At 41.9% G+C, this 11,510-nt stretch overlaps 1 protein-coding gene across 1 annotated transcript in view; it reads right to left on the bottom strand.

Moving 5' to 3' along the window:
- The window catches only part of LOC118403425 (nose resistant to fluoxetine protein 6-like), a 15,574-nt gene extending 4,192 nt beyond the window's left edge, over positions 1–11,382 (bottom strand). The window contains exons 1-11 of the mRNA XM_035802137.1: positions 11,082–11,382; positions 6,909–7,057; positions 6,453–6,549; positions 6,126–6,225; positions 5,535–5,631; positions 4,809–4,911; positions 4,456–4,623; positions 2,579–2,672; positions 999–1,100; positions 230–398; positions 6–59 (exon numbers count right to left, since the gene is read on the bottom strand). Coding sequence (XP_035658030.1) covers positions 6–59; positions 230–398; positions 999–1,100; positions 2,579–2,672; positions 4,456–4,623; positions 4,809–4,911; positions 5,535–5,631; positions 6,126–6,225; positions 6,453–6,549; positions 6,909–7,057; positions 11,082–11,382 — 1,434 coding nt within the window. The remainder of the gene's footprint in view (positions 1–5; positions 60–229; positions 399–998; positions 1,101–2,578; positions 2,673–4,455; positions 4,624–4,808; positions 4,912–5,534; positions 5,632–6,125; positions 6,226–6,452; positions 6,550–6,908; positions 7,058–11,081) is intronic.
- Positions 11,383–11,510: the final 128 nt, after the last annotated feature.

Genomic DNA, 11,510 nt, shown 5'->3' with positions numbered 1-11,510 from the left:
GGAACTCCGATGACGAAGAACTGCATATCATTGGCCAAGTACCAGCTCCACCCCATGCACTAAGGAGAGGGAGAGAAACCAACTTATATGAACACACTTTAAACATAGCACATTCATGGAGAATACACATAGATATAAATGAACATGTTGTTGTTCAAGCACCTCAGATTTTACTTGCCGTTTGTCTTGTACACCATATTCACGTAAAACTAAACAAACATCTGCCTACCTCCCTATCAGAGTTGACCACGTTGTTGACATACAGTAGGTTTGTCCACCAGTTGTCCTCACAGTATGGATCCAGCCCGTCAGGAGCTAGCGGCCAGAATGGACCAGAGAACATGTAGGGAAGCACCCACATCCACAGCATCAAGACGAACATGTATGTAGGTGTCAACCTGAAGTTGCAGAATGAAAGCAATTGTGTTCCAGGACTGTTCTTTATATGACATTTTCATCTACTGGTCACCAGCCACACTGTTCAGTACCTAACTTCCTTTGATGTACCATAGTTTGTAGAATGTTCCTGGCCTTATGGTTTTACTTATACGTAACAAAAACTAGACTAGTTCTCCTTTGACTGGAAATCCAGTGACCCTGTCCAACAATGGTTGCATGGTTCGAATGCCAGTGGTCCTGCCTAACGTGCACTGCCCCCTTCCTGGCATTCCATCAATCTGCGGCCTATTGTCCCAGTTTTCTAGGCCGAATGCCTCTAGGCCAAAGGGAGGCTGCATGGCCCAATTTCTGCCAGCGGTTGGAATATCAGCAGCACTGCCCAAGACTGGCTCTCTGACTGGAATTCCAAACATTCTTATGGGCTAGCATCCCTGTGGACACATACCTGTACAATTCCTAGAATTCGTGCAGACTGAACAGAATAATATACCATTTAGTTCGCCCCTGAGGCGTCGCCAAAAACAAGGAAGCTTATAGAAAGATACGATACTAAAATAGAAAACATCGAATATGTTAAAGTTTCAAATTAGATAGCTCACCTCCAATATCTGTGGAAATACACCATCCCGTATGGAACCGGTTTTCCCTTTTCTTTGTACTTCTCCATCTGCTTGATTAGAAGGTATGACATCAGGACTCCACTGGAAGGGAAGATGTGAAAACCTGATTTGTTTTATTAGGCAAACATATAAATAAACAAATACAGACAAAATGATGGCATACTCAAGTTAGATCAATTTATGTTAGCAACGCCATTGGACAAAAAACGTACAAAGATATATCGAGACAGATTTTATAAATAGACGGATGACTGTAAACAATTGGTCAACTGATGGGTCATGATTTGTAGAAGTTCTGACTCCCCCTCCCGGAGTAGGTGTTCCTGATAGAACATGGTTTTTTATATAACTTACGTGATTTTTGAGGATGCGAAACGACCAGATTGTATAATGTGTCTATTGCAAGGCACAGAAGGATTTAACGGGGGCCACCCTAAGATGCGCCCTGCCCTAAGATGCCCGGATTTTTTGCTGATCTTATTATGCATAAGTACGCCGTGTTTGTTGCCACTGACTATGATGATTAGAAAGGTAAATAAACCAAGTCCAAACAAACAGCTTTTTTTTGTATTAAATTTTTTTTTACACATATTTACTTCCCTTTTTTTTGAAGACAGAATTTTCACAATAATGTTGGTAGCGCCGAATCACTGTGGTCACCTGTTACTAGGTATTGGTGGCTCGTGTCCATAAATAAACAACCAGTAAAAAACAGCCACACAACTGTCATACACATAAGAAATAAAGCTTCACAAAACACTACAAATATTGGTCTTCAAATGTTTGTTGAAAAAAGAAAAAACAACATAAGCATCACCGTCGTTGTTTTCCCCAGGGAGTGTGGCCCCACAGGTGGCAGACGAGCGAACGCCCACAAGATTTGTTACTCTAACAAATGATTCGTACCGTCTATAAAAATGAAACTTCACAGAGTGATGTCGAATATGTTTCCCAATACGTATACAGAGTTTTTTTTAATGATTTTGGCGTTGTCGTTTTTCGTAATAATTTTGTTAGTCGGGCCGCCGCATTCAGTGCATTTCGCCCATTTCCCATGAAAACACGACCTGGATTGTGAAAGATTTAGCCCTCCTCGCGGGAGACAAGAAGCACACACAATCACAATTCTACTGTCAAAAGAAAGCTAAGATATCATAAAATTAGAAGTTTTTTGAAATTAGAAATTGGTCACCAGCTTCTGAAGAGAGCAAATTCCAAAAGCGTGGCAAGTTAGTGCGCACTGTTTAACGCAGCTCAAAATCGGAATTCATATTCATGATAACGTCACCTCGGTGTTTGCCAGTTGTAACGCGGAGGGTGAAGGGTTCATGAACAGTATGCATACCTTCCTTATTCAAGTATGGTCTTTAGATGAATGTGTTAAAAATTCATTGATCAAAACTTGACCACTCTTTGGCAACTAGTGATGGAGCGCTGTGAGTTCGAGCGCGTAAAAAGGCGGGCATCTTAGGGCGGCCCCCGTTATATACATCTAGGAGCAATTTTTGAAACATGCAACTGAATCACGTTCACCTGTTTACATGGTAGCTGTTTGTTACCTGAGGAAGAAGAACGAGTCCACAGCAACAAAGGCATTACTGATGGCTTGAATTGTAAATGTTTGCAAGGCGTCCAAGACTTGCAGTGAGTTGTCTGAAATTAAAGATCGACCACATGTAGCATAACTATACATTCTGCATGGGTAACGTTATTTATGTGGTAATTTCAACAATATGCACACGCACACTAGTACTAGTACATCACACACTCAAACACAAACACACATACACCGGCGCACACACCTGATGTCACTTCAAAAGGTTGGACTGCTTTTCTTGGTAATCAGATTTGTCAATATGTTCAATAAGAGGACGAGGTTTTCATAAACGATAGGAGTTCAACAGGGAGTATTTTTTTTAAACCTTTATTTATTCATGAAAGCTCAAATCGGCCGTATCTATATTGTTTTATGATTACTGCTTATGGTTATTGCTCAACCCTGGGCACAGATCCCGGCTTTTTGAGGGGATTACCCCGCGAACCGAAAAAGACTGAAACTCTTATGTACAGTTTTGGATAAAACACGCAAAAAGTGTGGCGATGAAAACGATTGCCATGGCGACGATTGTATCGTTTATAATGATTGTCGTTGTAGGTGTGTTGTATTTGTATTTTATGTCATACCTGTGACGCGAAAACGTTCGATACGGGTGTTCCAGAAGGGGCCATAACTTCCGTATCGCACAGGTTCGAAAGGCGTATCACACAGGCTTCCTTCGAGCAAATCGAACCATTTCGAGCGGGCCGAGTGTGGCACGGTTGGCAATTCGAATACTTGATTCGGACGTTGGAACATTGCTGTTGCAACACTTTTTGTTCGAGGGCACCAAATTTGTTCAACTTGGCGCATTTCGCATCAAAAAGTGGGTTGTGGGTGTGACATAAGTAAAATACAATACACGGTGTATTCCGCATCACCCTCGGTCCCAGCCCTCCCGCGGGTCGGCTATATCTATACTTTCGCCTGGCCGTATGTATGAAGATTGTTTTACGTGACGGATGTTTGTAGGGCATTGCTGTGAACAGGAAAGGCGATCTATTGTGATGAGTGACCTACTATACATGTAAATGCTTCTCATTTATTATGCAAATGAGGTATCAGTTGATCATCTCCCCTACCTAAATAACAATGTGTTAAAAGTATGAGTCCTAGCAAAGAAAGCTATTCAGCATTTTCTCATAACTTATGTAAATTAGGCCCTAATATGCATGACTTGCGTCTGCATGTTCAACTTAACGTACATGTTGCTGCCAAATGTCCCAAGAATGGAATTTTCGTCATTTAACACTATAATAACTATTTCTCATTAATCATGTAAACTAGGTAACAATTTGTATAATTGATGTTTGTAGATATTTCTCCCTTTTCAAGTTACATATGTTTAAGTGACAGTCTGTCTAGTATTATGAAAAACTGTGGCTTAATACACTGTACTAATAAATTATGCAAATTAGCCCCTTCCCGAGTTATTCCCTTTCAAAAGGATGGTGCAATTGCGCACGCGCGGACAAATTGCTGTTGAATTTCGGGAATATTGGCCAATCGGATATATGCTTAACAGTAAGCATATGGCATATTTTTTTAGTATTCTAAAATGAAATGCAGTGTATTTTTAAACTGTCCTCAATAATTAGCCCCTGATTTTAATGATTAGCATTTAATTATGTAAGGCATCCTTGAAGCTATCTACATTCGAAACATCATGAAGATCCGTCGACCCATTCCCGAGTTATTTCCCTCTAAATTAAAGGGATGATGCAAACACGCAGGCGTGGAAAATTCCTGACATGCCTGCGGAACTTTGTGAATTCTTGTCAAACGGACGCACACTACCCTCTTAGGCTAGCCCCTGAGACATCGCCAAAATCTACATACCGACGTTCGGTTCAGCAAAAGCGTAAGTGTGTCCCAGGATGACCCAGCTCATACTGATGAAGCGGATGCCGTGCAGACACTTGATGCTGCCAGGCGCCTGTTTGGTGCTGAGGAGCTTCCCGATGTTGGTGTAGAGGGAGAAGCACAGGAGGATACGGCCGGTCATACCTGTGGAAGATGGAGCAGTTCAAGATATATCAAATCCTCACAACTGATATCACATGTTTTATGAAAGAGCTACGACTTGTTTGGAATTTAGCCATTTGATTTGGTTGGAAATGATGTCGATTTGTGATAGTTTTAACGTTAAGGATCGTAGAAGGGGTTCAAACATCGATAACAATTATTCGGACCTTCTTCGGTTGCGTGGGTTTCCTTGTGTGTGAGACGGTTCACCAGCAGCGTCTTTTCGTCAGGTAATGTCACGGCGACGTCAGAATCTTGTGCTTCACGCTCCTGCAACATTACGTCAACATGCGTCACTATCACGAGAGTATATGGAACCATCATCCTCAGGAGAAGACGGAAATGAATTGGACACGCGCTGGTTGAGGAAAGAACCAAATGACATGGCAAGAATAGCACTACACTGTACGCCAAAAGGAAAGAGGAAACAACGCCGACCGAGGAACACAAAGAGACGAACAGTGGTGAAAGAACAGGAGTGCTTTAACCATACTTTGGACAGTATCCAGATGGTTGCCCAAGACCGGAGGAGAGGGAGATCTTGCTGACCTACAGGTCAGGAGGCACTGAAGTGAGTAAATCTTATGAATGTTGTGTAATTGTCATCTAATTATTACATGGCTATTCGATGATACTAAATCCTCTACAACTGAAATGATCCACTTAGATCATCATAGCACAACGGTCAAAACAATGACGAGTTCTCTGACTCCTGAAAGAATTTCAACTTAGCATTGATACGGTCAACATCTCATGGCAATGATTTTGCCGGTGTGACACCAGAGATGTGTGCATTATTTACATACAGTTTGTTCCCTAAGTCTTTAGAGTCGGATTTCAAAGGCGCACTTAAGCTTAAACTATTGAATGATGGTTCTGCGATGTCTGTTTACCTTTTGCAGTTTAATGGCCATCAGTCGAGGTTGGTGGATGATGACGTCATAGACGGTTCCCATCGCAATGAGGAGGAGGAGAACACTGCAGATACAGCTGTACAAAGAACAGAGGGGACAGACATACCAGTCTTATAAGTTGGAAGAGGGTAGTTATAGTCTTCAATGTCTTCGGCATCTATCCTTAGGCCATATTGATTTGATTATATGGATGACATCTGCGCTAGAAAAATTGTTAGTAGTTTGTACAAAAAAAATAGTTTGAGACCACAATGTAAATCGTACAAAGCGGCTGTGCAATGAGCAAATATATGCCGTCAAAATGTCAGAAAACTAACAATTATTTCATGGAATGCCGACGTAAATTCCAAAGTCAAAGATAAAGATGTGAAAGAAGATAAAATAAAAAAGTATACTGTTCGGTAAACCATAGTCGGTGTGTTTAGTCATTTATCAACCTTCAATCCGCATCAGTCTCGGGGGTCCCAGGAATGTCACCTATATAATCAAATAAACGTGGACTATGTAGGAAAACAGGTAGTATTCCATGTCTTCAGCCACATACAAACAGAAGATTTCAAACATGCTCACATCGCAGCAATAGTGACATTCTGGATTGGTGGGGACTCCTGTGAATAGGCTGACGTCACTTGCAGTATTCCCTGCTGTACAAAGAAACGCCAGTAGATACCTGAAAAGAACATTTGTCTTCGTTTAAAAAGTATCAGGCTGAGACGCAAGTACATCTCTATTCAATCTAACATATAAGGTACTGTACTGAATCACCTATTTCAGAATTAGTAAAATGATTGATGAGAAGTGCAGTGTACTGTATATATGTATAATTACGAATCGGCATATCATAAATATGTTCTATCGACAGTTTGAGTTACGAGCGAGATTCGATGCCTGACTTACTGCCGTCCAGTGTCTGAATGACGTCATGTTGATTACAGGAGCTGGGCACACAAACGCCGATCGTTAACTTAGTCACCCCGGCTATTCCGCCGCCGACCTGGAGACAAAAACATTGGTTAGCATCCTTGTAAGCCATAAGAAAAGGCGGCCTCTACTTTCGCACTTTATTCTAGTGTTTTCTCGACGACTGCAGCGTCTACACACGTACGGCTCCAAATCTGCTTTAGGAGACTTTTGAAGTAATGGCAATGATGAAAACGAACGGAAACTAGCTTTTTTTCTACTATATATATTTACCATGTATATAGAATGGTATATAGGACTTAAATGATGTGCTCTATAATGTTATATTTTATCTCACCGCACCTCTTTCCTCATGACCTCAATAAAAAGCGGCCTGCAGGTCAATTTTATCTTCTCGTGAATAAATATTGGTTCAGACAATCAAATACCCACCACAGGTACCAGCGTGGCCATGTAGAACTTCCCATCGAAGGTGATGTTGTATCCTTTCCTGGTGATGTTCACGCACTGTGAGTAGCTACCGGCCCAGACCAGGTTTCCGCCCAAGATTCCACTAGGAGGTTTTCCACCTGCGTCCAGCACTGTTAGAGAGAGGAGGTGCTGTCATTTTGGTGCTGTGCAGGTTAATGTGTGTACCAGGACTGTGTTCTGTTTGTTGGGACGGAAAATTTCACCCCATCGTTAACAAAATCTGACATGACATGAAACTGATAAAACCTTACCTTGCTACCGGACCGGAATATGGATTATGATGAATATGGATTACGGCTCTGTCAAGTTATGTTTTTCCATTTTGTACATGTCATGTATGTGCTGATGTTGCAATAAGGTCTTCTAGGGCCCTACTGTAAAGCAGTGTTTTACACTGAGATGGGCTACCCTGGTTAAAGAATACAGAGATACTAGTACTATAGTAATAATAATAAACAGCATGTCCAGAACACGAAGTGTCAAAATTAAAAGTTTTGCTGCAGTACCTTAGGCAGCCACTAGGGGGCTCATTATCGAACTTGACCTTTGTTTTTCTGACCCCCACCCACCTACCAAATATCATCAGGATCTATTCAAGGGTTGTCAAGTTATGCTGTTCACAAGAAAGCGGACGCCCACGTTCTGCCCGCTACCGTTCTGACGGAAAAAGGCTACGCCAACCATTTTCGAACACGACCTTCCTGTTTGCAACCGCTACTCAAATACCAAATATCATTAAAATCCATAAACAGCTTCTTGAGTTATATGCTGTTGACCTACATATAGGGACACAACATGAGGCCTTAACCGAAAATATAACCTTCTCGGCTAATGTAATAAAGGGATCCCAAACAATGAGTGGGACGGAAAAGAACTAAAGCTCGATACAGCCCTGGTATGTAACGTTACATGTACAACATGTACATCAACATGTACAGTCAACAACTTTTAAAGAGGGTGGTCACATTATTGCGACTCCCATCTGCTGTCTTATATAAAAGTGACAGGGCAAAGATCAGACAGTATGTTTGCTTTGCGTTTGTTCCAATTACTTAAAGGGGCGTACGTATGACAATAAGATAAAGCGTCACATTTATATAACCTCAGATCTGGCATGTGGATTGTCTAAGGTTTAACGTATGTAGTTACACTTAGAACCTGTGCATATTTTCAACAAGTTGAAACATTGCATTTCAAGGCAACCCAACAGGTCAGAGAATAAATTGATAGTTTTCATTCCATTGAGATATACAATTCCACAGTATTCATCTTTATCTCCTCAGCGTTTAAGGTCGTATAACACAGTATTTATGGGCGACCCCCGTGGACAAAAGTAGGTCGGGCACAAAATAGGGCGTCGCAGTTCTTGAAAAGCCATTATAGAAATTTGTGCACGTCAGCGAGTCGGAAACTGTGGTGGATAGCAGAGGAATATGTAAGAGGGTCTGCATGCTCTTTTCCGTAAGGCGTAGGCAGGCCTTTACAATTCCCGTAATTCGTAGGGTAAGCTATTTTATTTCACGTAATTCGTAGTGAGGATGGAAAATTTACCGTAAAGCGTAGCCAGTGTATTTCACGTACGGCGTAATCTAGCCTAAAAATTTCACGTAAAGCGTAATTTAGCCTAAAAATTACCCGTAAATCGTAGCCTGGCCTCCCAAATTTCGTAAGTCGAAACGTAGTCTACCAGTAAATTTAGTCCTTCAAAACACAGGAAATTGCGTTTCAGAGGATCAAGATTTCAAAATTTCGCCGGACCTCACTTACGACTCTTTTCACCTTCGGTCATCGACATGGTAAAATATGGTATATACCCTCAAAAACCTTTTTTTTTTGCAAATAGAAATGTCATTGAAGTAAGCTTAACCTGCCAGCAAAATTTGCCCATCAGAATGCAGGAAATATCATTTTAGAGGGTCAAGATTTCAAAATTTCCATGGTCCTCCTTGTGCCGCCTCGCGCCTTTGGCACTCGAAATTCTGAAAATATGTTGGGGATGTGTCAACCTCAAAGAACTGTTTTGCTAATAGAAATTTGCCCATCAAAATGCACGAAATATCGTTTTATAGAGGGTCAAGAATTCAAAATTTCGCTGGATCTCCTTTGCCACTCTATTCACCTTCGGTCATCGACGTAAAATATGTATCATGGCTGGGGGATGTGACGTGTCAACCTCAAACACAAAATTTCAATCTTTCTTGCGGAGCACGTCCCCGCCTCTGTCGAGTGTTGGCAGCCTTCCAGAATTTAGCGTAAACCGTTGTCAGCCTTTCTGAATTTAGCGTAACTTGAACGTTGCCGGCCTTCGTGAATTTAACGTAAAGCGTTGTCGACCGTCCCGAATTTAGCGTAAAGCGTTGTCAGGACCCCCCATGCAGACCCTCATGTAAGTTTTGAGGCCATATGAGTTTGGTTACGATGTTTGTTTGGCTGGGTAGAATTTCGCGCACGAATCCGGTTCCCGCTACTTCCGTGTGTCGGCTGCAGTATGGTGACCTCCACTGGGGGTCATTTCAAAGTGTTCTTTCTGGGAAAACGAGCAGAAAAACTTAAGCTCATTTTCACATATTTTGTAGATTCTACCCTGAACTCCAACATATTGAATTCTCGTTAATTACTTTTGCACCCTGGTGTATTTTTTTGAGTCGTCGAACCACCTCACCTTGGGGTCCTTAACTATAGAAATCCCCATAGGCGGAAAACTGTGTTCTGCTACCTTAATACTTCTGTGAAACACTTGGTGCATGGCATTTTCACGCGTTAAATTCCGTCTGATAGTCATGCCCAACTTGATACTCTGAGGCTTGCTTGAGGAATTACCGCTACTGCCGTTCATCTATGGGGCTGTAGCTGGTGCCAAATACGGATAACTACAAGTAGTCATGTTTTAAAAGCCTGGTCTAGTCTCATAATATTCTCTCGCGAGATCGAGACTAGACCATTCTCCGCGTCCAAGATGTACTGGTAGACATCGAAATTTGGATGTTCCCTACCTTTAATTAACAGTCACTGTAAGAAGAAAATTGATAGTAACTGGTGTATGAAGCTAGACATCAGGACTCTCAGGACAGTCATGTACTCCAGTAATCTGGCAGTTTGTCAGTCTGTGTTCCATTCCATAGACCTAATCCTTATTACTCTGTGACACTGGAGGGTAACCTCCAGTAACAGAGTATTGTAATCACTTTGTGCGTTGAGTGTTCGCACCTATATCTCTATGTTCCGTATGCCGCAATCGCATATGAATTGGCATGTCGTCTGTACTCGGTTGGGAAATGATGCACGTTATTTTTTTTTCGCCGTAGCTGTTTTCATTATGGATGTAATCATTTCAGCTTTCACCCCTACGCCGTCCGGTATAGTGGTTCAGGTCTTCCTTATGATTGTGCTTTAAGCCTTGTAGTAATTTGATACCGTCAAGCGGATGTTGTCCTCGTCGGAATATGCCATCTCGTTCGGGCTTTGCGTTTCCAATATTGAGGTTGGTTTGACATAGCATACTGTTAACATTTTGCGCGGTTGATAGTCAAATGCATTTTATGGCTAGAACGTGTTTGATCCTTGGGATCATTTTTTTTCGCGGTAGCTGTTTTCATCATCGATGTAATAATTTGAGATGTCGCCCCTATTTCCCTGGTATTGTAGAACAGCTGGCCTATAGACGATGGCGTTTGGCAATTACTTATCTCAAAGCAGATATGGGGTCGTGTTGAAAGCTGTCCACAGCTGTTATTGACCCACTTTTTGCGCCTCAGGTATCCATTGTAAAGTTGTGTTGTTGCTTTCATTTGGTGTCGATCGATTGAGACGCTGATTTCGCTTTTAATGCGTACAGGACTGTGTTTTAAATTTGACAGTGATAGGTATGTTACTAGTAGCTTTTAAGTATTTTTTTGTATAAGTTGATGTGATGTGTTCTGTATGCGATATAAACATCGAGTTATACACCATAGAAAACATCACAACCGACATAAACCATAATTAGGTCACAGAGTATGTTACCTACGGTCACTTGGTTTATCTTATATTTGATCTATTGAACGAACGTCTCCACAACAGTGGGCGGTATGAGGGAACGAGTGTTCCTTGTTCAGGTCAACTTTACTGAACTCTATAGATGTGGACCTCACTTACTTTGCAGGGCATACATCTTTCCATGGGACAGGTCTGCTTTGTACTGTGCGACATCCTTCTGACACTGCTGGCTGATGTTGGCGGTGGGTTGGGCGGTGATGGAGACATCAGTCCAGTTCACGGTGCTAAAATCCCGGATGGTGTCGGCAAGTTTCTGCTGAAGATGTTCTTTCGAGCTGAATAAGGAGGCCAAGAAGTTGAACTGGCCTGTAGCGTCGGGAACACCTGGGTTCCATACTGCCTGTGACCTAGCTGAGATAACTACAGCCGAACAAAGAAACATGTACAGCAACAGCCTCATGCTCCTGTTCGTATAAGCAGATTAGCGTAAACAGCACTTTGCCACCACGTCTAGAAGCTATGCAAATAAAGTTTAGGGTCGAAGCAATGTTGATACCAGTCAGAAGACGGGGCCAATGACGTAGTTAC

Source organism: Branchiostoma floridae, chromosome 16, assembly GCF_000003815.2.
Source record: "Branchiostoma floridae strain S238N-H82 chromosome 16, Bfl_VNyyK, whole genome shotgun sequence".
Classification (NCBI taxonomy): Eukaryota; Metazoa; Chordata; class Leptocardii; order Amphioxiformes; family Branchiostomatidae; genus Branchiostoma; species Branchiostoma floridae.
This window is presented reverse-complemented; position numbering and strand designations above follow the sequence as displayed.